Source organism: Filicampus tigris, chromosome 8, assembly GCF_054856515.1.
Source record: "Filicampus tigris isolate MCC_2025a chromosome 8, RoL_Ftig_1.0, whole genome shotgun sequence".
Taxonomy (NCBI): Eukaryota; Metazoa; Chordata; class Actinopteri; order Syngnathiformes; family Syngnathidae; genus Filicampus; species Filicampus tigris.
Window position 1 is genome coordinate 27,017,194 of NC_141224.1, and position 27,853 is coordinate 27,045,046.

Below are 27,853 nucleotides of genomic sequence, written 5' to 3' on the forward strand. Positions count from 1 at the left end.
CCCCCCCAATGCACCAAAACAGCAGATTAGGAATACAGAAGTAACAGGTGACATCCACTGACAAAATGCCAAGCTAGTTAGTTTAATGGCCTTTTAAGAACTTCATCTGAATATCCCATTGAACCTAATGAGGGATACATCATTTCCACCTGCAGCTAAAGCGCTGTCCTAGCTCGATGGAAATGTGCAGATAGCAGGTAGACTTTGCCCTAAGACAGGCTGACAACACAGGAAGAGCAGAGGAGACTAAAACTGACATTGGTAAGACTCATTTCAACCGACATTCATTGATTTGAGTGAAAAGACCTATTTTAACAGTTTGTGTTTGTTTTTTTTGGGAAGGCTTGAAATGCAGAAAGAGTATTTTGAGAAGTTGTTACATTTTGTTGTTTCCAATATTATGTAATTGAACATTACGGAGCCCAGATACATGTACTTTGCATATTATGGCTTTTATGTTTGTAAATGTACCATGACGATGTTAACAATAAATCAGTTAAGGACAATTTGATGTTATGCATAGTAATAAGTTCAGTATAGTTTGATTAGTTACAATGGTAACATTATTGTAAATGCTATGCAGAACTACATTTTCTTGAGTATTGACAATTCATTAGGTACACCTTCCATTGATATCAAAATGCTCCATTTTGATAGTTGTTGCTAGAAAGCATGAATATGTTTATTGTGGTTATGTATTGCAGTGGTGTAGAGCTTCAGTTCAACCCAATATACTGAATGTGTTTCCAATGTTTCCCCAATAATGATGAATACACTTCTCTGTGTAATGCAGTGCAGTAGCCTATTACAAAGTAGAACCATTTACCATATATAATTATTTCCTTGAGAAATTGAATGCAGCTTTCAATATATGATAGTGTTGCTATGAAGTGGCTGAGTAATGTCATTTTAAATCAGGTTCAATGAAACAGAATTTGTCATCGTAATAGTATTAGTTACCTCTTTCATGTCAAATGTTTTAAGGAAAATACTGTCCCCTCTTGACTGTATGTAAAAAGGAAATCATGGTTTTAGTATTTTTGTACTCTCTCTGAGATCAATTATCCACCTATGTGGCTATCAAATATTCTGTACATATAGGGCTTTTTTAAATGCACGCTGAAAGACATAACCAAGAATGTTATACTTGCGTGGCTCTTCGACGCTGCATAATACCTTATTTTGAAGCTAATCTTGAATTTTTCACATTGGCCCAGTTGCCAAAGGAAAATCACTGCTGAAAGCATCGACACTATTCCAAACAATACGTTTATCTCACAACTATGACCTACGTTCTTGTGTGCTTCTCTTGCCAAAAAGTCAGTTAGCTTTGAGAAGAATGGATGATGCTAATAGTAGCCGAAACGATAGATATGGACCTTCACCTCCACCCTACAATCCTGACTGTGAGCAGAAAGCATATACAGGACAGACCTATCAGGTGGGTTCAATTTTTTAAAATGTTTGCACTTTTTAAGAGAAAAAATTATTTCTAAATGTTTATCTGTATTTTATGAAACTGAGTTTCTCTGTGACATAGGACAATATTTGAAATTCAAGTACAGTTGAAAATTAACTGGTGGCACACTGAGTAGAAATTATTTTACTCAACAATTGGATAATTGACCTTTGGTTAGCCCAAACATCTACTCTTTCCTTGCATGAGCTGCAATGTTTCTTTGGACTAGGTAGGGAAAGGAGGCATTGCAGTGGTGACTCCACCAAGCATCTATGAAAACATGGTGCACTCAGAAGGACAAGCAGCAGCTGAAGACGAGCACCAGTTTGACCAAGCACCACCTGTCTACTCTCATGGCTTGCAGGACAGTGTTTTTGCAGATTCTGCTATACGCAGAGGTAAGTATGAGTAACATGTCAATAGAAACACAGTTGTTTTAGTTTGAGTGTACCTACTGTAAGTTTAAAGGGACGGGATGGCCACGTTTTCACTAAGTTTATTTTATATATTTTTTTATCAGGAAAATGAAAAGACTTGTCATTGTCTATTTAATCAATAAATTTGGGAGGAATTAGGAAATAAGTGACACCATGAATAACGCCCCTTGATAATAAGAACAATGGCCGTGCCCCCACCGTTCTATCCTTGTTCGGCCGTAGTCACGGGGGGAACCGATTCCAAACTCTCCATTGGAAATCATTGTACTTTCCTTGCTTACAACGTCCAAAAACGGTGATCAATTGGCACCAAAATTTATGTGGACATCCCTACTAATGCCTACTTCAACATATCAAAAGAATTAACCTCTCCGTGGGTGATTTAATGAGAATTGGGAAATGTGGAAGTCAGCAGAGCTACATAGATTTAAGATGGGACCAGCGCACACTGCTTCTTTGCTTAAAAAAAAACAAAAAAACACTGCTTCTTTTCTTTAAAAAAAAAAAAAAATGCTCCTTTGCTGATCACGGTTAGGAAGGGCGAGGCATTAAACACCAGTCAAGATATTTACAGAGACTGAAGTGGGAATGAGTAGACGTGCACATTTATTTGGATGAGGTTTTTTTTCTCTCATCACGTGTGGGGTCTCTCAGTGTTTGGAAGTCGGCCGACAATTTTAAAATCCTACCGTATGAACCAGGCTAAAAACATGCATGTGAGGTGAGATGAAGCCAGAATACTCAAAGAATAACCACGCAAGCACATGCAGAGCATAAAGTCCTGACAGGAAGGCTGAAGTCTGGATTCAAACCGCTTACCTCAGAAGTGGATGTGCACCATGCCACCGTTTTTGCAGTGTTTTCTTTGCATTAAGTTGAAACTGGAAATGTTTCCCTGATCGCTGCTGCAACCTGTCTCAGCTCTTCACCTCCCACGCACAAATCTTATAAAATATAAGACTAGTTGGTAATAATAACCCTAACCCTGAGTAATATGATGCTGAGGAACAATTCCGCATTCATTCTTTAAACACTTGGTGACCTTCAGCTCTCACTGGCAGGGCACATTTCATTTAAGTTTCTGCTTCCAATATCCTAGCACTGTCTTTCTTAACAGGTTTCATAAGGAAAGTCTACCTGACCTTGATGATTCAGCTGCTGGTGACTGTTGGGATCATCTGTGCTTTTCTTTACTGGTGAGGCACCAGTACCTTATGAACCCCTGCGAGCTCTGAGTCCTCTGATTCTAGGCTTTTAGAAATTCCAAAAGTCAGGATACACACGTTGGGTCTGGCATATTTTCAGTTTTATGGCCCCAGTTTATGGAACAGCCTGCCAGAGAATCTCAGAGCTGCAGAGAATGTTCTTGTAAACTTTAAACTTTAAAACTAGGCTCAAGACCCATTATTTCAAATCTAGCTGTTAACTAATATTCATCTTTCTACTTAAACCTTTTTAAGCTTTTAACATTTATTGACTTATTTTTATTTATTTTTAGTACTTTCAGTCTTTTATTAGTATTTATTTTATATGGCTCTTAGATTTTAATCTGTCATTTATTTATTTTGAAATTATTTTAGCCTTTAGAGTTATATATATTTTATGTTCATAATTGTTCATCTGTTCGTTATTGTTTATCTGTATTTTAGCATTTCGTTTATTTTCCAAATGTTTCCTCGCAAGTAGCCGCTGTTATGTACAGGCATAAGTGTGGACAGCCCTGTGAAGGCGTCTGTGTGGAAGGACCCCGAGAGTGTGAGTTAGGATGTTAGCATTAGCGGTTTGGAATAAAACGAGCTCACCATCACGTCACTGTCCGCGAGTTATTCCTACACAACAGCCCCCTGCTCTGGGAGCTGTGGTGGGCCATGGCCGTGGTCCCGCCACTTGAGTCACCGGTTGCTATACGTGCAGCTGGGCGCTCAATGTTGGTTGTGGCCCGCAATTTGGCCCTGATGAAAACGGCTCCATGAGATGGTGTTTTCCTCACAAGAGGCTTGTTGTTATTTTAATCATCTACTCTTCTTTTACCTATTTATTTGTTTATGTGCATATGTGTGCTTTGGTCCCTGTGGGTGGTGGGTGGCTGTTGGTGCGGCGGGCAGGGGTTTAACAATGTGAAGCACTTTGAGTCACATGGTCAGATACGAAAAGCGCTCTACAAACACCAAGTAACACCTTCTGTTCGAGAGGAAGCGGTGTCAGGCAGCTAACTGCTCAGAGCAAAATCTGAAAAAACACTCGGGTGAGTGCAATAATAATGTAGTAGATTTCTATTGTTTTTCTATTTGTTTGTTTATGGTTTTTGAGCAATGTTATTTTAAGTCAATTTGGATGCAACTCAGACTGCCAGATATTGCGCAGTAAATCATGAAGAAAACTAGAAATCTAAGGTCATAGAAACCCACAATGTATCCCACTAGACAGATTTTACCCTAATATACTGTAAGTTAAAACAATTATAATTGTGGTGTTTCCATTATTACCATTTTATATTGTTATCTGACTTTTTAATTCAACTTAATTGTATGAGGAAAACATGTCTGCTGGAATACACCACCACAAAGTAAAATAGTATTTCTCTTTTAATACTAGAATGCCCAAACTCCTCATTTGACACTTCTACCGGCTGAGCCCAAAGTGTTGTCAATTGACTCCAAGGCGAGCTAATATTCCACATCAAGGTGTGAGCAGGTGCTTTTGTTTTGGAAACAAGGCAATTACTGGCACACGGAGGAGTCGGGGGGTTACGCCAGCCCATTTGGAGGAAAGTTTAGTTGCGCAGTCACTTTGTCTTTGAATGAGTTATGACCTGGATTGCCACAGAGAAACTTCAAAAATCAAAACACACGTTTTTTCTGTTCTTGTTGATGTTTATTGATGAGTGAATATAGTGTGCAACTGACTGAAAGATACAGTATATACAAAGAAATGGAATTTGAAGTCAATCCAATCACAATTTTATTTCTTTAAGGAATACACCAAGAACAAAATTACAAGTACCAGAATCCTATCAATTATTCAAAATATACTGCATGTATAAAAATTTGTACAATATATGTAAAGAAATAATTTTGAGCTGAGAGGTGTTGTTCTCATAGGTTTGTGATGGCCTGGATGGCCTGCCATCGGCTGTGTGCATCTCTGCAGTTTTTGAAGTGGGAGGTGATCATTTGGTGTAGTCTTGGTTTGCTTTCCTGATGCCACGGGACATGTTGGCTCTCATTGTTCTCAGACCGGATTCATCCACAGCTCTGAAGTCTCTGGCCTTCAACAGCCTGTGTACGTCCCCTGACCGCCATGGCTTCTGGTTAGCCCAGGTGGTGAGGTTTTTTTTATGTCATCGATGGAACTTGGTGATATAGAAACTTATGGTTTGTGGTTATTGTATTATTATTTTTATTAATATTGTGGTTGAGCCTTTCGCAGCATGTTGTATCATAGCAGCCTTGAAGAGCAGATGAGGCCCTCTCAGGCCTTGTCTATACGTAGCTGGGGTTTTTTAACAAACGTATATCCTCCTCCCGCCTGCGTTGGAATACACATAAAAAAAAACGCATCCACATGAAACCGCGAAAGTGCATTTCCAAACTCATGCCAAGCCTCTAGGCGGCAGTAGTGAGCCAAATACTGTCCATTCAGAAGGAACTTCCGTCCTTTGACGTCACTTCTACGAAACCAAAAACACGTCGCCAAACGCGTTCGGGAGGACCGACAAGAGGTCAGAATTGCTTTTAAACCTTTCAAAGAGAAGTAGTGGTTGGTTGCGGACAAATAAGTAAGCAAGAAGCACCTCGAGAATGGCTATAACCAAAGCAGCGCCACAGGAATCCATGTTGATTCGCATGAAAACACAAGTCGCGCAAGTGACATCAGAGCATTTTTGTCGCATAGTGACAACGTAAATCTCCGGGTCTGACTGTCCACAGCCAAACGCGTATCCAGAGGTATCCACTGTGGCCGGAGTTTTGCGTGTTCAATGAAAAAACTCCGGGGACGTGTGGATGATAGGGCTAAATGCAGGCTAATATCCGCCGTTTGCAAAAACGTGTCTACGTGTAGACAAGGTCTCAGGCCACACTCTTACCTGCTTCAAAACTGGTTTGGCAACTTTCAAACTGTCTGTATGATGGCATTAGCATAACAGTGATGTGATCAGAGATTCTGATGTGGGGGAGGGGGAAGGGTATGTCTTGCCTGGTGAGTGGTGTAAGCTAGAGATGCAGGGTGTTGTCTCTTCTTGTTGGTATATGTACATGTTGATGAAATTTAGGTAGGACAGCATTGAGATCAGTATGATTGAAATGTCCAGCAAGGACGATGAAGCCATCAAGATGTGCTGTCTCATATCTGTCAACTTGTACGTTTCCCCCGGATTTTATTCTTTTTTTTTTTTTGATCAGTTCAAATTGTGTACGCCGTATAACAAATTGTGTAGGGGTGGGGGGGTGGGGGCGTGTTTTTTGTTAGACCGATCTCGTCTTGCCCATTTCGGCTCTAATCCAGAGCGTCCGTTAGGGATTCCGACTGCAAACGTCTGCCGACTTTCACGAGCAAAGCGGAACCCCCCCACCCCCGGTTGAGCGATATACACTGTGTAAGATTCTATATAGAAATGTCCGTTTCGTTTCCCCCACCTCTCCCGCTGAGCGATAAAGACTGTGTAACATTATATACAGATACTGTGTAAGATTATAGACAGAAATGTACACGCAAATTACTACTTTTGTAAAATTCAGCACAGCCCGGGGGTGACAGGCATGTGTCTGTTGCTCACTGATGGCCTGATACAGTTCATTGAGTCGTGCGTTCTTGTCACTGTTGCTGGAGTGGTGTTGTATGTAAACAGCAACTAGCAGAATCGCTGTAAACTCTCTTTAGTGCTCTAGTACACGGCAGAGTCGGGAACGTTGTCATGTAGCCATGTCTCAGTGAAAACCATCACACAGCAATTACTCAACTTTCGATTCGCTGATCTCAGCAGTTGTATATGTTACATTTTGTCGTCCAGCAAGCTTGGATACCTCTGCGCTTGTCCCTTTTCTGCTTCCTACCACACCACTTTCGGCTCCTCTTTTTTGGTGGACGACTAGTGGTAGCAGGCGAGTCCAGTGTTGTGACAGGCTGGAGGAGTGATCTTGGTCCCTCTCTGGGTCCCTCTAACTTTTTTGATCATCCAAAAATATTGCAAATTGTGTTTTTCAAAATGTCCAACAAAGTCTGTCGACTGTATTTGTATTCCCTTGTAGCTTGAAGGGAAAAAATTTCGGTCAAACAATTTTCTGACAAATAAACAAAACACAGAACGCTTGGGAGATCAAGAGATCGCTGCGTCTACACACGCCGCCATTTTGTACCGGCAGTAGCAACTATCTTGGACTGTATTGCTAAGATTAGCAACTATTTGCAACTCCTTTGCCACTGTTTGGGATCGTTTGTGACCTTTTCTCAACTCCTCGAGTAGCAGGCGAATCATTGGATCCAACCCAATAAAAAGGTGTGCAAACATTACCCAGTATTCAGTATTCTGTTGTCCACTGTCACGTCGAAGATGTATTTCAACAATATGGAAATGAATTTCTGCCAAGTAGAGGCCAACGTGCTGCTGCCATTGAAGAGCAGAAGCCTCTCTTCAGCACCCTACAACAGTCATTTGCTTCCCAAAACAGGTATACAAGTGTGTCACCTGTAAAAGCAGATTCTCAGGGTTTCCATGGATGTTCGAGGCATCATGGCTGGCCTGCATGAAACTATGTTCATGTGGTTTATAGTACTGGCGAATCAAAAATAACTTACGACAAAATGCTGATGTCTGCTTTGCTGCTGTTTGCGAGAAATAAAACTATTTGCAAACATGTTTGCAATATTTTATGAGCCCTGATGAAACCCAACATTTGCTACCCTGCAAACACTCACAACTCAATGAGATATGACCTTTAGGCTACTCAGTCATTGCTACCCCTGACAAAAATAGTCAAAGTATTGTCGTTGACTATTTTTGCGCCAGGGGAAAAAAAAAATCAAAATGTGAGGACACGGCTGAAGTCATTTTGAGCTTTTCTTCTCTTCACCTCATTTTTGTTATTTTCACCAGCTTCTGTCTGTGTTTGTGAGCAGCAAAGTCTAATGATGGGTAGGCTACAAAATGTAGGCTTCCCCCCCAAACAAATGGTCAATGAAGTGAAGTCAGCTTGTAATACCAGAGAGCAACCACATTCAACTGCTTTGCGATGCAATTGCCCCCCTACCCCCACTCCTTCTGAAATTCTGCAGGTGATGGCCACATTTACAAATGAAAGGTGGCTAATTGTAGCCAGCAGAGTTGTTAGATAAGAATCTAGGTGTCTTTTGACAGTGTTCTGGGCATTCAATGAGGAGTAAAAAAAAACCTGGGCATTCTTAAGTATGTGAGCCTCCTAAGCGTTTCATTTTATGGTTGAAAATCTGGGAAAAAATTGAATTGCTTTGATAATTAAAAAGAATCGCGCCTCTGCAGTCTTTGCTTGTACACCATAATTGAAAGAATTGTTTCTTGACCCATGTCACACAGTTCCGCAGCGCTCCAGGGATATTGGTTAAGATGCGTTTGAGGTAAATATATGAGGCAAGTTGGTAGAGAGCAAAATAGAAATTCTCACTATATGTTTGCTTGCAGTTTTTATAGAGCTCGATATGTTGCATAATGGATACAGTGGAACGATGCCATAGTAATTTCTTTTCATAAATTGCATTCAGCTCCCATCTGCATGATACTCTGTCCTCTGTTAATATTTAATGCAGTGATTCTAGTGTCTCTGCCCAAGAAATAGCAACTCTCTTAAACACAGCTTTCATCTCCCATTTTTCTTTTCAAAATAACAGGGATTCTCTAAAAGAATGGACATGGACCAACAACTGGTTCTCCTACGCCATGATGTAAGCCATCAAAAGACATTTATTCAAATTGTTTAAACATGTTGGATACCTACATTTCTCTTGTTGGTATGACAATTAAATGAAAATGTTAATTGTGCTAATAAAAACCATAAAAGTAAATCATACTGCCACAGCACTGAGTTCCAGTAGATGAAAATGCTGACTCCACAATAAATAAATAAATAACACATTCTGTAAGTCATGCTGAGCACAATGGCTATTATTATTTTCCTTTGTTGTTTATATTCGCTTTATATTTATATATTTACAATAGTCTCAATATTCTGTGTGAAATAGGGCGATGGTAACTGTACTTATCGTGGTCTTGTCCTGCTGTGACAACATTCGCCGTCGGGTCCCCCTCAATTTCATCGCCCTGGGTTTGTTTGTGAGTGGCACACGGCCAGCCATTAAATCAAAACCTCACCTCACCTGCTCTCTTTTACTACCTTTGCTGTTTTGCTGTTGTTGTCGTATTTACATATTATTTTTCTTCCTCTACCTCCATATTTTTGACAGACTGTTGCAGAGGGCTTGATGCTGGGATCAGTAGCAGTGTAAGTACCTTTATTTATTCTCCAACCTCATGCTGATCCATAAACAGGAATGACCTTCCTGCAAATCTGTGGGTACTACACTAATTTGATCTATCTACATCAGGGGTCTCCAACCACCAGAAGCCAAGTTGTCTCTGTTGCGTAACGCTAATATTAAATGCACAAGCTAGCATCTCCGTCGCGTAATGCTAAGATTAAATGCACAAGCTATTAAATGAGTAAAACAAATAGACGTATTGGGCACCACTCGCACACTAATTTTTGGAGTGACTTGAGGGGGAGACCATATAGAACAGAGTTGCAATACTCTCGGCGGGAACTGACGAGGCTATGAACAAGGACGGCAGTAGTATGGGGGGTGAGGGATGGACGGAGTTGATTGTTATATAAGTGAAAGTATGCAGACCGGGTGATGTTATTTATGTGTTATTTACGCTAGAGAGCGTGCTGTCTCGGATGACACCCAGACACTGAGGGCAGCAGCGGAGCCAGAGGGGAGGCCGGGGTAGCACTGGACCCCCCTGAAATCTAATTAGACCCCCCAGGTGCCACCCCAGATGATTGACATATCGCAGCACCGTCAGGTTTCAAATTTCCCGCAGTCAAACGCGAGCGAATGAGGACGAAGCGGAACGCTTCATCCGCGATTGGTGTGAACGTAGCATAAGTCCCTCCTGTACAGTGGTTGGCGCTATGTACAGGGGTGCACATAACTGGTACGCAGGTATGAATGCGCAACAGAAATCACTGATGCGTAACGTCATGTGAGTGACGACGCGCCTTTGCGTACCTGTACACAGTGGAGCAACAGATCATCTTTAATCCGTGAGCGGTATGGATCAAGCATCACAGTTCGGGCCGGGCGCGATCCGCAGAATGGTTGGTGTATAAAAACTGTGCGCGTTCACATTAAGTCAATGTAATTAGTCCGCATTCACTATAATAGCAGCAGAGAAAATTGAAAACCCTCATGGCACACATAAGTCGCATATGGGAGCGCTTTGCAAACATACTCAACGAACACACCACCTCTGCAAAGGCTAACTTCAAACTAAAGCTTACCAAATAATACATTGCGTCATTGATGCCAATGGCCTTAGTAGACTTTTACTTTGAAGTTGACCTCCGTGGTTGCGTAACAACCTACCTTAACTTCTGTTTTCGACATCTCAGCTTGCCACCTACATCAAGACAACCATCCCGAAGTCATATTCAGTCGCTAATTTAGGACGCTAACAAACTGCTAGTTAATTACGCTGTCGTTGTATGATATGGCACAAGTCTCCTGCGTTAGTGGCTAGCAGCTGTTATCATTACCAAAAAGTGCCTTGCTGGTAGTTCAACAACTGTTCCTAGGCTTACTTTTTTTTTTTTTTAACTTCTTTTTCAATATTGTGGAGATTATTTTGTAATGTGCTGTCCATGGGGCGGCACGGTGGTCGACTGGTTAGCATGTCCGCCTCACAGTTCGAAGGTCGTGGGTTCGATCCCGGCTCCAGCCTCCCTGTGTGGAGTTTGTATGTTCTCCCCGTGCCAGAGTGGGTTTTCTCGGGGTACTCCGGTTTTCCTCCCACATTCCACAAACATGCATGGTAAGTTGATTGGACACTCTAAATTGCCATTTGGTGTGATTGAGAGTGCGGTTGTTTGTTTGTCTCTGTGTGCCCTGCAATTGGCTGGCAACCAATTTAGGGTGTCCGCCCACTGCCGAAGACAGCTGGCTCCAGCACGCCCGCGACCCTTATGAGGATAAGCGGTATAGTTAATGGATGGATGGATGGTGCTGTCCATGTGTAAAGCAAGGTGCCTTGCACTTCAATGTCTTTTTTATTATGAAAAAAAACAATAAAATCTTGTCTTCATTTTTTTTATAAAAACACTTTTGCTCATTAAAACATTTTAAGAAAACATTCAGCTCAAAATGTCTGGCAGAATACCTTGTTATTTTTAACACTGTACCACGTATAAAATAAGAGCATTCATATTTTATACGTGGTACAGTGTATAAAATAACAAGGTATCCTGCCTTATTTTGCGGTTTAAATCCTAAATGGCCATATTAGAAATTAGGAGGTTTTTTTTTTAATGGGCAAAAGTGTTTTATAAAATAAATGAAGTCAAAGTTCTAATTATCTTTTTTTTTTTTTTTTGCTGATCCTAAACACAATCCGATCCATGATTTAAAATCCGTGACCGATCTGAACCGTGACTTATGTGATCCGTTGAACCATTAGTGAGTACCAAAGTCACTCTCCTGGTACACATGTGAGTAACCCATGAAAAAAATTATGTGCACCCCTCTACATAAATCTCATCTCCTGTGTGCTTAGTATGTAAATTTCAACATTTGACACTCCGAATGTAATTGATAAGTCGAGAAACAAATTTATTGTTATAGTCTGTGGACCCCCTGAAGTAGCCTTGGCCACCCCCTGGCCACCCCAAGGATAAGATAAGATAAGATAAGAATGCCTTTATTGATCCCACAGTTGGGAAATTTTCATTGTTACAGCAGCAAAGATATAGGATAAAAGTCTAGCTCCACCGCTGCCTGAGGGGAGGGTGAAACAGAGGTATTGTCAAGTGTAATGGAAAAAACTCTCAGTTTTGGCAAGAGTGGACTTGGAACTTATCAGTAGGATTTCAGTTTTATCACCGTTGAGTTGTAGAAATTGGATCTGAACCAGTGTTTACGTTCAGAGAGGCAGTCAGTAAGGGAGGAAGGAGGAAGCGTAGCAGTCGGTTTTGGTGGAGAGGTAGAGCTGGGTGACATTCATATAACAGTGAAAGTGTATGTTGAAGTTGTGAAATATATTGCCAAGAGGTAATATATTTAGATAATAAAGAGGAGGGGGTCTAAGGGAGCGCCTTGTGCGACACCAGAACAAACGGGAAATGGACTGGATTTGAAAGAATTCATTTGAACAAATTGGGTGCGGCCGGCGGATAGGTAGGAGTTGAACCATTGAAGAGGTGTGTGTTTAATGCCAATGTTATGGAGTCTGGTAGGGAGGTTGGTGTGAGAAATTGTATCAAACACTATAGTCAGATCGAGGAGGATGAGAATGGTAAGTAGGACAGAGTTGGCTCCCAGGAGGAGGTTGTTAGTGATCTTGATGAGTGCTGTTTCTGTACTGTGGAGTGGGCGGAAAACAGACTGGAATTGTTCATAGAGGTTATTGGAGGTAAGGTGGGAATGTAGCTGGGAAGCAATGGTCTTTTCCAAGATTCTTTAAAGAAATGGGAGGTTAGAGATAGGACAAAGGTTATTGAAATTATCAGAATCTGAACCAGGCTTTTTAAGTATCGGGGTTATGGCTGCTGTTTTGAATGCTGTAGGAACATATATATATAATATATATATATATATATATATATATATATATATATATATATATATATATATATATATATATATATATATATATATATATATATATATATATATATATATATGTATAAGATAAGATAGAGAAAGAGTGGAATAAAGAAACACATTGTTCAAAAGCAGAATGTGATGTATGAGTGACCCAATGCAACGTTTTCGGTTGAAGGCTTTGTGTAAGTAATGCATTGCAATCATCTTATTCATAGAAGTCTGTCATAAGTGAAACTGATATAAAATGAAGATGAACAACACATCACATAACATGCCAAGGAAATTACATCACATTTTTATGTGACAACCATACAGGACTAAACCCTTCTGCTCATGGGGGGCCTGTCTAATTACATTTGCCTTTTGTTTTATTTGGCTCTCTGCAGGTTCTTCTCAGCTGAAGCTGTTATGTGGGCTGTGGGCGCGACAGCGTTAATGTCCTTCTCCCTGAGTGTATTTGCAATGCAGTCAAAGGTGAGGTGTGTCACACACTCCACATTCAGTTGGCAGCAGTAGGTATGTCATCATAAAACCCCAGTGACTTGGCTCTGGGATAAACACCCATATTATCCATAAGGTGATAAGTTATGCATGCAGTCACCAGCAAAGCTTTAAATATCGATGAGCTCTCCCCTGGTAATAGTATGATAACTGCTAAAACCAGTTCATTCGTCAATATCGGTTTCATCCTTGTTTCTAGCACAACACAATCTCCCAGTGACCCTGAACCAGGCTAGGCTACAGTATCCGCTGAATACCATTCTTCATTTTTGTGGGGGTTCATATTATGAAAGCTACTTTTCCACCAAGTGATAAAGTTCGGCTCAGTCGGCCATAGTAAGGTTTAATGTGGAAAATTCTGATCTGGATTGCAAGGTTAATCAAGGCAAATTTATTTATATAGCCCTTGATCACAGAAAGGTCTCAAAGGGCTTCACATGCCCAATGTTAAAAGCTCATCCAAGTGTCCATTTAACTAGAATCCTGTGTCACATTTTATCCAAAGGTCCTTATTGATATCGAAATCGAAAGTTAATTTACCATGATTACTTCTAGTGACAGAGCTTCTTCTTTATCGTTGTCTTAATAATAAGTGAAGAAGACGGCAACAAAGAAGAAGAAGAAGCTGCCGCCACCACAACCAACAACGAAGAAGCAACAGCAGCAAGAGCAGACGTATTGACAGTCCTTTTCTTCGCACAAAAACAAGGGTTTAAAAGTGCATTCATCCATTAGGGTCGTACCTTTGGCTAAAATGCACGGCGGGATTCTAGTTAAGACAATTTTAGGATAAAAATTAAAGCTTTAAATCGGTGAGCGATATTTGAAACTAAAGACTCAGAGCCTCACCAGGGACTAAATGTGTCTCCTTTTAGCACCTTCCAGATATGACATTTTTTTCTTTGTGCGGGGATGGGGGAACCCGTGCGTCATAGTGGAAAGTGACAAAGATGTGATATGTTTTTCATATCACCGTAACTCATGAACCGTTTGTGCTAACAATGTAATTCCAACAGATTCTGAAAGCATGTATAACACATGGGGGCGGAATTGCGCGAAAATAGACGATTACATAGACAGGGGAAAAAAATGGGCTTCCGACTATACTCCGGCTATTTTTTTAAGTGTCCCGTCTATCGTTTATCAACTACAAAATGGGTGTCCATCATAGGCGGATAGGCGGACCGGTCCATCTCATAGGTGGAATGCCCAGTTCTGGTAATAAAAGTGTGTCTGGCTCAGTCCTTTTGGGTACAATGGTAGCCCAAAGGAGATTTGCACGAATAAAGATGCCCTGTTGGATCTTTTGGTGCCCTCCACAATGTATATCCAATTAGAAATTCCACCATACCAAACTGAAAGAAACCATACAGCTTGGTGTAGACATGGCCAAATTCATGCTGAGCAGCAAACACCAAGATTCTACAGCTGAAATTATTGGTTTGTTTGACTTTCAACTAGTAAGGGTTGGTCAAGTCTGGTCCTCAAGAGCCACAATCCAGCCTGTTTTAGGTTTATCCCTATGGCAATACACCTGATTCAAATCATCAGGCTCATTATCAGGCTTTTGCAAATCTTGCTGATGAGCTGATCATTTGAAAAATGTGTGTTGCTGTAGGGATAAACCTAAAACAGGCTGGATTGTGGCTCTTGAGGACCGGACTTGGCCACCCCTGAACTAGTAGATTTCACAACAGCTAAGGCAGGGGTGTCCAGCTCCGGTCCTCAAGGGCCGCTTTCCTGCCCATTTTCCAATTCTCCTTGTGGCAACACACCTGATTTAAATGATCAGCTCATCAGCAAGCTCTGAAGAAGCTTGATAACGATCATGATCTCTTGAAACAGGTGCGTTGCAACTGGGATAGATGAAAACAGGCAGGACCGAGTCTGGACACCCCTGAGCTAAGGTGTGTGTGACATTTCAAAGTCTCATTACAAGGTGTGGTATCGCATGAGCAAGCATTGCTGTATTGAGAGTTTGGGTAATGATGACTGCAAATACGTCTTTTAAATGGCTTATAGTTGTATGGTGCATTTAGCATATAGTGCATAGACAGAGTGTATGTTGTCTTATGTTATGTATATAAATACAGTACACGTGGGCAAAATAGAAATGCAGTGAGAGTTGCCTTTTGTTTAGATGTGGTTTGAAATGTAAGAAAATGTTATTAAAATCAGAATTGGCTGATTCTGTGTCCAAAAAGCATAGAGGCAATACAGGTGCATATTTGGCCATGAAAATGATCATAACTGGCTCAATACTGCATTACAGTAGATGTCACACTAATGGCTCTATAAACCTCTGTGCACATTTTCCACTACTGAAGTTTAGAAAAAATAAATAAATGGGAACTTGTTTTCTTAAAGCATAAGCAAAGCATGTAGTCTATAAAATACAAATAATCAAGTATAGAAAGAAATTGTCATATATATCTCTCATTCTCCCTCATGTGTGCAAATGTTCATAAGTGTTTAACAATGTTTAAAATGTTATTATTAGTATCAAAGTCAAAATGTTGGTACCGTGACAACACAAGTATATGCTTCATTTTGTTGTCCAGCGACTGCACATTAGCCAGGAGGACAGATGGGAGAGTTGGATTAGCCTCTTCCTAGCTCAGATACCTTCTAGCTTGTCCCTCTTCTGCTTCCTATCACACCGCTTTCGGCTCCTCTTGTTTGGGGGAGGAGTAGTGGTAGGAGTGGGGTAGCAGCAACAGGGGCTGTTCAAAGAGGCACTCCACGGACCGGGCGTCCAGGCCTATCCGACCTCTTTCATCCGACCTTTTTCAAATCAGCTGCATGGACATAAAAACAGTGTCCCCTGGGAATAAACAAGTTCACATTCCAAATCTCGTCTCACTCACTTCGTCGATCGTTACAACGGCGAGTCCGGTGTTGTGGTAGGCTGACGGAGTAATCCGAGACCCTTTAGTGTCTCTGTTTTTGATCATGCAGAAATATCAGCAAAATCTTGTTTTTCCAAATTCCCAACAAAGTATGTTAACTTATTTGCATTCCCTTGTAGTTTGATGGGAACAACCTTCGGGCAAACACTTTCCTGACAAACAAACAAAACACAGAACGCCGGGGAGAGTGAGAGGTCGTTGCAGCTACACACGCCACCATTTTGTATCGGAAGTAGCAACTATTTTGGACTGTATAACTAAGATTAGCAACTATTTGCCACTCCTTTGCCACTGTTTGGGAATGCTTGAGATGGACCTTTAGCCAACTCCTCGAGCAGCAGGCTCGGCCGACCCAATAAAAAGGTCTGGAAACATTCCCCATCATTCAGTATTGTGTTGTCCACTATCGCATCGAAGATAGATTTCAACAATATGGAAATTAATTTCTGCCGGGTAGAGGCCAAACTTACTGCTGCCGTTGAAGATCAGATGCCTCTATGCAAGGCACAACGTATCAGTTGTTTGCATCCCAAAACCAGTGTACAATTGTGCCAGCTGTAGAATTTGTTTTTACCGGCAAATGGCTCTCTGCAAGGCACCCTGTGACAGTCATTTACTTAACAAAACAATTGTACAAGTGTGTCACCTGTGAAAGCAGATTCTCAGGGTTTCCATGGATGTTCGAGGCATCATGGCTGGCCTGGAACTATGTTCATGTGGGTTCTAGTACTGGCGAATAAAAAAGAACTTACGACAGTTTGCGAGAAGTAAAACTATTTGTGAACGTATTAGCAATGTTTTGTGGGCCCTGACGAAACCCAACATTTGCTACCATGCAAGCGCTTGCCACTCAATGAGATATGGCCTTTAGGCTACTCAGTCATGGCTACCCCTGACAAAAATGGTCAACAAAGTACTGTAGTTGACTATTTATGCGGCAGCTAAAACAAGTGGACAGGACTAAAGTCATTTTGAGCTTTTCTTTTCTTTCTTCTTCATTTGAGTTATTTTCACCAGGTTTTGTTGATGTGTTTGTGAGCAACTGAGTCTAATGTTGGGTAGGCTGTGAAATGTAGGCTTCCCCGCAGACCCCTCCCCCCTAAAAGAAAGGGTCAATGAAGCGTAGTCTCCTTGCAACACCAGAGAGCAACCACCCCTCCTGTGGCTTTGTGCTGAGGGGGATAAACTGCGGAATTTCTTCTTCTCCTTCCTCATCTTCTCCTTCTTGATTCATGGGTGGATTCCAGCTCTTTGGTGCCTACCGCTACCTACCGCCGCGTTCCACCCTGCATATTTAATCGACCACGTGGTCCCGGGCCATCCCTCGTTGGCGACAAGGAAGCAACCCCACTCGTATTCAAACACACGAGACAGTCTTGAATATATTTATATATTATAATATATTTCACCAAGATTTAACAGAAAATCACAATCATAAAGGTTAAAATGCAAATAAATACACACACATAAAATAACAGACTCTGAAACCCCCATGAACAAACACACACAAGACAGGCGGGGCATGTTTCCTGTTAGTGGTCAGCAAAACGGGTGTCGGTCAGTGATTGACTGAACCGGTTCTTCATCTGGGGTCTCACTTATCAAATAGTGCATAGGATTCAAACTAAAAGTGTACATATGCACAAAATCCAGAAATGGCGTACGAAAAACATCCGACCTATCAAACCGTGCGTACACACACACACACCTGTAGGACATTTTCCCTTGATAAGTCACTGAACTTGAATGTACTCTCTAAGGCCAAATATATCCTTATATGGTCAGTGCAAAAGCAGTACATGAAAATGAAAATGAATGGGCCAATGCTTTGTGAAAGATGAATCATGACGACAATGCTTTTCAGTGGGGAGGAACCGGAGTTGGCATCGTACAAAAAATATCAACAATCACAACCGGCAGGACAGAAGGAAAAACAAAGTGCTCGGACTTTAAAGGAGATGATTATACAATTGCGATGGTGCGACTCATATAGCCTTAATTGCTGCTCTATTGTTATGGATGGAAGGCGCAGGTGTGCACTCAGACAGAGTAGCCTATTCAATTTACGTAATTGGTGTACATTGGTTGCGCATATGGTTAAAATGTGATAAACTTGTGTATTGTGGTGCTCACGAGTCAGAGAGAGTAGAAAGTTATTACAGTATATTACAGTAAAATCTACAAAAATATAGAGAAAAAATTGCCGGCTGCTTCGTTGGTGGCCGGGATGTTTAGCTCATCAATCAGCGCAATTTGGTTCCCAGCCGGTGACCCCAAAGCACAACCCAGCAAGTGTAGCCGCGCTGCGGGTGGGCTGCGCCTCAACACCATCAGCTACTGAAAAAAATTCTATTGGATTTATTTCATTAGGACATGTACATCGGTTGCACATTGTAACGTATTCCAAAGACACGACATCAGAGGTATCTTAATTATTTCCCTTTTTTTAAAATTCCAACACGGCTACTGCGGGCCGACGCCAACTACAGTGCAAAAACAGAACACCGTCATAAGTACACATGGATCTCTATTCCTTCTCGCCCTCCGCTCACTCCTCCCTCACTCGCTGACATCGCCCATCCAGCGAGTCACACGATGCATTCAGGAACCTCGGGAACAACACAACTCAGCAAAACACAAATGTCATCACAACACAGATAACTCAATTCGTTACACTATATTCAAATATTTTTAAGAGTAATCAATTCCGTCGGTTATCCGTCAGTTATTTTTATTCATGTGCAACCGTCCGAATTAAGTAAATCCAAAGCCCCCATAGTTGATGATTTTTTTTCGTGTGTGACATATTGTCGCAACTTGAGTCATCGATGCCTACGATCAAGAAAATGAAGCACTGTTCAGTCTTTCATTGACAAAATACAATAAGTGCAAAAGTGATAATAAAAGAATAGAGTGGTTTTGAGTCCTTTGTTCAGTCCCTAACCGCCACCCGCCCCACCCAGCCATACCACACCGATCAAATATGCGATTTTGCAATCAAAACACTTCATTTATCCCGGAAGGGCACTTTAAAAAACATGAGCAGCATCTTTATAAAAGGACAGACAAAACATAAAGAACAAAGTTGCACATAAAGTGCAAAATCAATAAATATAATCCGCGCAATGTACATTTGATTCTAAGTGAAATGGGACGCGTGTCAGAGGCATGATCTTCAATTCACTACCTCACCATCTGCATAACTGAATTTTCTTGTCCCTAAAATGTACGTACGGATAGGTTAAAGCGTCCATGCATGTGCGCACATTTTGCCCTAAATTTTTGGGGGAGAGTGTCACATACTTAACGCAGCACATTGCGTACGCATCTTTCACGCCTGTTTTGTGCGCACACAGCGTTGATAAGTGAGACCCCTGGCTAGTGACGATTACACTGACGGACGAAAACCCACTTCCATCAGTCCTTAGTCTATCTTTTTTTTTTTTTTTTTTTCGCTGCCAGACATTTTCAGACCGTTTTTACCCAGACGTTTGAAAAAGTTGGGAAAAAATATAAATACATTTGTGGGATTGAATGGCTGGACTGTAAAAAGACAAGTAAATTTGTCAATGGCAATGAATGAGTTAATTTCCCGTCAATCGTCAGCAAAACGTGGGTCCGTCAGTGACAGTCGGATGGACCATTCCATCAGTCTGACGGAATGCCCACCTCTGCCATTCACCTTTTACTCCACACACTCATTCCTCAATATAATTAATCCCCACACTTGTTTTCCCTTCACCTAGCCCATTTGTGTCCACATTCAGTAAAGTTTTCAGTAGTATACTGTAATAATAATAATAATATACAATCTTGAGTGATTTTTGTATATGTGAAGCAGAAATAGAAAATAAACCTTTGTCATATACAGAAATCAAAGTGTAAATCCCAAATCTGGTAACTCGGATTTACATTTTTCAATGTACATTGTGTTATATAAAGACTAATTTAACAAGCATTTTTCCACCCATTTTTGTCCGAAATTAATCAAAAAGGGCATGGTTGCCCCTCATGATGATCGAGATTTAGTGCAGGCATCGAATCTTGAGTCGCCGTCTATTTTTTAAAGAATACTTAAACCTTTTCACACTACAAGATCTCGTTACTCTTGTGAGTTTTCTTTTACACATTATATTATCTTGCAGTTGCAGGTTGGGTAATCAGTAATCATGATTCTCCTGTGGTAGCTGCCATCTTTTTCTCTCTCTGTCTCTGAATAGGGCAGGAAAGCAGGCCAAAATGCCGCCTTCCTTTCTCTGTGCTAGTGTTGCATCTGGTTGATTAATTATCCAGGATCATTATACCCGTAATCGGGAGTATATCCACGTGTTTAACTGCAATGTGTCTTCATCACTCAGTAATCTGGGATGCCTTGCAGCCTGACTGTAATGTTAGACGACCTTGAGTGGCCTCTATTGTTGTAATGAGCATAAATGAAAGATGTTCTGCCAACAATGCTGTGTATTTTTCAAGGTTGGTCACATTCTCTATCTCTCTTGGTCTCTCGCTCTCTCTCTTCCCCCCACCATCCACCCTCTTTGTGTAACCAGTGGGACTTCACCATGGCAAGTGGAAGCCTGTGGGTGTTTGGCTGGACCCTCGTTTCCTTTGCACTGCTCTGTGCAATCCTTCGATCACAGGTAAATGATGCAGGCATGATTGCATCCATGTTAGCAATGAGATGTTGGTGGAATAAACACAGACAACAATAGCTGCACTGATCTCTCACTGACATCCTAAAGTACACATAGCAGTTTACTCTGACAACAGCACATTTGTTTGCATCAGGCCAGCTATTTACAATTACAATTAGGATTGATTAAAAAAATATTTAAAAAAAAAATGTCACCAGGCAAATGATCTGGAGCCAAAACTATGTAAGTATGTCTGTGCCATCATAGTTTGAATTTGAATTTCTAAAATATTTTTTCTTTAGCATAAATTCTTAACACTGAACCTTTCAGCATTGAAATTAAGCATTGAAATTCAACATTTAAAAAATTCAACTCAATTCATCTCAAAATATTTAAATGTAAAAATATTCAATCTAAAAAATTCTACATCTCAAAAAATTCAGCTGCAAAAAATTTGGCAGCTAAAAATTCAGAAACAACATCCGGTTACCCAAGGAGCAGCAATAGATCCCCAACTCAATTCATCCAACATCCAATCAATCAGGTTTTGCTATGCTGGTCAAGTGACTCGGACACGGAAGGAGAGGTCGGCTCATGTCTCCCAACGGAAGTGATGGTGCTGCGGTAAGGTTGCCAACCGTCCCTTGAAAAACGGAATTGTCCCGTATTTAGGAACATAAGTCCACGTCCCGTATCGAGTTGTAAATATCGTCCTGTAATATCGTCAGAGTAAAAAATAATCGTTAAAATATCGGAATTAATGAACAACAGTTCCCTTTATATGACAACTTCTGGTAACGGTCCTCGGCCCTCCCCTGCTATGTGACTAATGAGCTGACAGTACATTCGTGCATATCAGGATACATAATCCATTTATCTTATTGGTCGATGTAATGTCGCTTGCCAAAGTAGACAGCGGAAGTCAACAAAGCAGCATGACAAATTTGTTGTCCACCAGGCAATAGATACGGTATGTAAAGAATTATTTGCTTTTCAACCCTCCGATCAAGGTTAATATGGTAATGTGCAATGAATGTAAGCATTGTATGGACAAACAACATATGATTTTGGGGTGGAATAAACAAGTACAATTGATTGACAAGTACGTTATATAGATTAATAATAAGATAAGATAAGATAAGATAAGATAAGATAAGATAAGAATGCCTTTATTGATCCCACAGTGGGGAAATTTTCATTGTTACAGTAGCAAAGATATAGGTCACACAGGGGCGGCGGCATAATGTGGCCATTAATGTATAACATTGACGGCAAACATTTAGGATCAAACCTATGTAGATATACGCAGTAACATGTGTATATACACATATATATACACACCAACCTACATCTACATAAAAAATATGAGGAACACTCATTTCGGCCTGTACATAGTACAGAGGAAAAAATACTCTAAGTAAGTGACAGTGCTGCAGTGCTGTAGTGAAATGTAAGGAACAGCATTGGATAAAAATAAAACTAGACTAACAGTAGTGGGGAATGTTGAGTATTGCACAGTATTACAGTAGTGGGGAATATTGGGTATTGCACGATATGAGCTCAGGTGCAGGACTGCACAATTGCACTAATGTCCGCCACATAAAAGTAATACATTGATGAATAATAGATAAAGAATATACACACACACAGCCTTGCATTTATTAGTAAGTTCAAACAGATATGAATATTTTTTTTTACTGTACAGGCAGTTTAACTATACTACACTTTAACTATAAAAATAGTAATTGTTTACATTATTTTTCTCTTTTATGAAGAGTAAGTGGACAAATATGTGAAAATGTTCTGCTGAACGGATTAAAGGTGAGCTCATTTTGAGCCTCAACTATGACATGTCTTGCTTCGTGGTTTACTCTGCAGTAGTCAAGGCAGAAAGATCATTGCCCTTGGCAACACACAGTGGAAATTCTGATTGGATGACAGTACAACCTTCTAAATTATTCGTCGCTGTCTTGTGAAAAACACTTATGTCGAATTTTGGAAAAAAAATAATTTTAACGTTAATGCGATGTCTGTAACGCAGAAACACCATTCATGTAAAGAAAATTGAAAAAAATGGAGGTAAGTGTTTTTCACATGACAGCGACAGTATATATGAATTAATTGCAAATATCACTACTTTATCTTTAGGATCGATACATAAAATTGAGGACTCTGGATCAGAATATCAATATTTTGGTATTGATATGCCCATATGCCCTAGTTGAAGGCAGTCAGGTCGGCCATCCCTGCCGAGAGGCGTCCCTTATTTATTTTTCAGGGAGTTGGCAACCCTATTCTGCGGTGAGGTTGTTTACTCGGTTTGCCCTTTGTGCCCTAGTTTAGAAACAATGACGGAAGCCCAGGGGGGCAGTGCGAGTGAAAGTTCATAGTCGGACCCCAGGCGGACGGCCGTTTAAAATTAGAGGCGGACCGGCCTATACATTGCTACTTTTTTTTCCCCTGCGGGAAAAATGATGGACGACCTTCGCTGCTGACGGATGATGTTAACTACATTTTTAGTAAAATGCCCAGTTCTGCAGTTTTGAACGTACTGTGTGTGGTGTGCAGCCATGCAGCAAGATCAACACATCACGCACAAACCGATTCATTCACGGATATCCCCATGTCAGAAGGAAAATCTTGCGAAACCCCTCGAGATTTAATGAGACTTAGGAGTAAACAAACATGGCGGATTTAGAGGCTGCAAGGGTGTCATCTTGATGGTGGCGCTAGTTTATGAATTATTTTTAGTGGGAAAAAGTGACAAAATAAAAGATGGGCTCTGCTGCGCCATGGCTGTTTTGATTTTTGATTCCCACCGCGAATTCAAACTCCAATGGCATATATATACTACCATACAAAACTAAACACCGTTGTCCAGATAGAAGTACGTACTGAGACACAGCTGATGTTGTTTTTCAATATTTTGATTCTGACAATTAAAAATTCCTTTGACAATTTTGTCTTTGAACAGTTTTTGTACATTGCTTATGCCTGCCTGGGCACCTTGCTGTTTTCCTTGGTAAGTACTCTGCACCTGTCAGGAATGAAATAAGCTCTGCCTTTCCTTTCCAAGTGTACTGAATCACCATCAAAGGCTTAATGTCACCAGTGTGAATGAAATGCAAAATTTGATCCAAGGGCTAAGTGGCATATATCCAATTCCAGTTTGAGTAGTTACCGCAAATAGATGGACACTGATGTCCTTGTGTCCGTTTATTTCAGTTATACACCTCTTAACCAGGGGGTTTCATTTTCACAGCCATCTCTATGCATGCCCTCGGCTGACAGGAGCAAGTCACCGCTTTATTTTCAGCTGCGCAACTACTGCCCTGTTAATTTCTTTCAAACTGTCCCCTCTTGCTACCACAATCTCTCTTTAATCACCCAAACAAGCTGTCATCACTGCTGCTGTTGAAGCATATCTTCTCTCTCCCTATGTCTGCAGTACTTGGTGTTTGATACCCAGCTCATCGTGGGCGGGAAACACAGAAAATATGAGGTCTCTCCTGAGGAGTATGTGTTTGCTGCTCTCAGCCTCTACCTGGATATTGTTGTCTTGTTCCTTTTCTTGCTGAAACTCATCAATTTCTGTCGCGGATAGCGAGCCTTCTTGACAAGGCCTTTGCAAAAGCTAAACTAAGACTCAATATGTGCTTTAGCATATACAATGGACACATATCCTGTGGCCTTCTTACATGCTATTAGTTTTTTTATTTCCTGTGTACACTATTAGGAGATCATTTTTAGCAGCTATTTATCGTTTGAACACCATTCCTTTGTTTTTTGTTTTTAGCAGTTTATTCTCTGCATTACCGTTTATAGACCTCCCCATCATTCCACTTCTTTTATTACAAAATTTTCAGAATTCTTATCCATTTTATATTCCAGTTATAACAGGATTTTAATAACTGGCGATTTTAATATACACATGGACAACATCTCGGACCCATTATCCAGAGATTTTTTAAACCTTTTAAACTGCTTGGATTTTAAACGGCACATCTTGCAGCCACCTCACAACAGAGGACACACCCTGGATTTGGTTATAACCTATGGCTTGTCTGCTGGTGTGTCCTCTGTTGTTGACTTGGCAGTGTCAGACCACTACTGTGACTATTTTAACATCGCCAGTTTTAACCATCTAGCAGTCCCGGTGAGAACAGTGAAGAAACGCTACCTATCTTCTGAGGTGGCTGCAAATTTTATCGAGATCTTAAAAAGCACTCCTGCTGACATTTTACCTGCACCCTGTGATCTTATTGTTGACAATTTTAACCTACATCTTAAATCATCATTAGATTCAGTAGCTCCACTTTTAATTAAAACAACAAAAACAAAGTCTGTAGCCCCGTGGAGAAACAATGCTATCAAAACATCAAAGAGAAAATGCAGGAGTGCAGAGAGGAGGTGGAGAAAAAGTAAACTTACAGTACATTATGAAATTTTATGCGAACAACTGAAATCCTACAATAAAACAGTCAAACTGGCAAGATCTTCCTATTTCTCAAACCTCATTACAGTCAATAAAAACAACCCCAGAGTTCTCTTCTCCACCTTTGAACTTTTAACTAGTTCTGATTTTAATAAGTCCCCACAGAGACCAACAGAGTCCTCTGTGAGGACTTTGCAGACCACTTCAGAAATAAAATCGATGACATAAGATCTAGTCTTTTAGCCCGTCAAAACACAAGTTTTAATAAACCTGGACAATCATATTTACATGAGGAAACACTGGAAAGTTTTGCCCTGGTTGATGCAAAGACACTTGTTCGAGTTTTCTCCCAGACAAACCCAACAACCTGCCTTTTGGATCCAATTCCCACATTTCTTTTTAAGACATTTTATGGATTTTTTGAGGAACAAATTTTGAATATAGTCAATTGCTCTCTTCAGACGGGCGTCTTCCCCATTGCCTTTAAAACGGCGGTGAAGCCCCTTCTGAAGAAGAACAATTCTGACCCGAGCGTTTTTAATAAATACAGACCTGTATCCAATTTACCGTTTTTAAGTAAGATTTTAGAAAAACTGGTTTTCATCCAGTTGAATAATTTTTTAAATACAAATAATATTTTGGAGAAATATCAATCTGGTTTTAGGATGAACCACAGTACGGAGACTGCTCTTTTAAGGATTTTAAATTATATTGGGTGCTACTGGATCTAAGCGCTGCTTTTGATACTGTAGATCACTAAATTTTATTAAATAGACTTAAAAATCTAGTGGGCATCTCTGGTACTGTTTTTAACTGGTTTTATTCCTATCTCACAGACCGATATTTCTTTGTAAGTATGGATACTTGTTCCTCCAAAACCCATGAAATTAAATGTGGGGTTCCCCAAGGTTCGATTTTAGGCCCCCTACTTTTTAATCTTTATATGCTTCCCCTTGGGGATGTCATCAGGGGACACGGCATCAGCTTTCACAGGTATGCTGATGACACGCAGCTGTATATGGCAGTGTCTCCTGATGACACAGGACCCATTGATACCCTTTTAAATTGCATTTTAGATATCAAGTCATGGATGGCAGATAATTTCCGACAGCTCAATCAGGACAAAACTGAGGTTTTAGTTATCGGTCCCGAAGGTCAGAGAGAGAAGCTTTTACCAAAACTACACATTTTTAATCCCTCACATTGTGTGAAGAACCTTGGCGTCATTTTGACTCTGAGCTCAGTTTTATTCCTCATATTAAAAATGTAACCAAGATTGTTTTTTTTATCACCTTAAGAATATCGCCAGAGTCCGCCCGTTTCTCTCTCAGGCTAACACGGAAGTGCTGATGCATGCTTTTAGTTCCTGTCGTTTAGATTACTGTAATGCCCTGCTCTCTGGCCTCCCGAAAAAGAGCATTTCACCACTGCAACTACTGCAGAATTCAGCCGCTCGGGTGCTGACGAGAACCAGAGGGCGGGAGTACATTACACCAGTTTTGAATTTGCTGCATTGGCTCCCTGTGTGTTTCAGGATCGATTTTAAGGTACTTTTATTAGTTTATAAATGTGTTAATGGTCTTGGGCCATTTTATTTATCTGATTTGCTTTTATCATACCAACCCTCGCGGATCCTGAGGTCCTCTGGCGCCGGCCTTTTATTTATTCCAAGGGTGAGGACCAAAATGCATGGCGAGGCTGCATTCAGCCATTTTGGAATAGCCTGCCAGAGGACGTCAGGTCTGCAGAGACTGTTGATATTTTTAAAAGGAAGCTCAAGACACACCTTTTTAGTTTTGCTTTCAACAACTTTTAAATAATTTATCTTTTCTTTTGATTGAAGATTATTTTTTTCTATCTTATCTTACTGATTCTAGTTCTTAGACTATACTACTGTTCTGTCTTTTAGTTTTGTTGCTCTCTGCCGTTGTCAGCTTTTAGCTCCAGTGTTTCCTCATGTTGGAGCCTCCGCTTTGAGGGAGGGGTGGCTGCCCTTCCCCCGGGGGCTGTCATTGCAGGGACTCCTTGGGTCTGGGTGTCCGGCGGCCTCTACACTTTGTGTGGGGTCCGCCTGTCTAATCTGGGCCTCTACGGTGGTGGCGCCCCTGTGGCCGTGGGCTGTCATTCCCCTCGGCGCGGAGAGCTCCCCTTGGGTACCCTTTCCTCATATGGTTTCTCTGTGCCTTGTCATGTCTTTTTAACACATTTTATCAGGTTGTGCACTTTGTGTGGGTGTGTGTGAATGATTGCTGTTGTACTAATGGATATCTGTCTTGGGTTTGTTGGGAGGGAGGGCATGAACGGATTTTTTTTTTTTTTTTCTAATTATCTATGTTTTGCTTTGAATGTTTTAAAGCACTTTGAGTTGAATTTTTATGTATGAAAAGTGCTATATAAATAAAATGTGATTGATTGATTGATATTACTGCTGAATTACTGGACTAATAAAGGTTATCATATTTTAGTTGATCTTATCTTGTATGCATCTAGGTTTGTATCAAATAGGTACAAAGTCACTCTTTATCTGCCGTGAGCTCTGTGGCATATCCGTGATGACGGTATTACCTTTGGAACGTTTGCTGCACTTTTCCCATTTGCAAGTTAGATCAATGGCCGCTGTGCACGCA

The 27,853-nt window shown here is 40.7% G+C and overlaps 1 protein-coding gene across 3 annotated transcripts; it reads left to right on the top strand.

Moving 5' to 3' along the window:
- The first annotated feature begins 165 nt into the window (after window positions 1-165).
- On the top strand, window positions 166-27,695 carry LOC147144184 (protein lifeguard 1). 3 transcript variants are annotated; one of them, XM_086039358.1, is made up of 11 exons: window positions 166-261; window positions 1,325-1,441; window positions 1,689-1,857; window positions 3,014-3,092; window positions 8,758-8,811; window positions 9,109-9,199; window positions 9,331-9,368; window positions 13,134-13,221; window positions 20,708-20,797; window positions 23,766-23,813; window positions 24,240-27,695. In XM_086039358.1, the coding sequence occupies exons 2-11, from the start codon at window positions 1,340-1,342 to the stop codon at window positions 24,393-24,395; spliced, it is 915 nt and encodes a 304-aa protein (XP_085895484.1). In that variant the 5' UTR covers window positions 166-261; window positions 1,325-1,339; the 3' UTR covers window positions 24,396-27,695. The 3 variants fall into 3 exon arrangements, with proteins under 3 accessions (XP_085895484.1, XP_085895483.1, XP_085895486.1); XM_086039357.1 differs by having other exon boundaries at window positions 200-261; window positions 1,321-1,441; XM_086039360.1 differs by lacking the exon at window positions 166-261 and having other exon boundaries at window positions 1,349-1,441; window positions 1,693-1,857.
- Window positions 27,696-27,853: the final 158 nt, after the last annotated feature.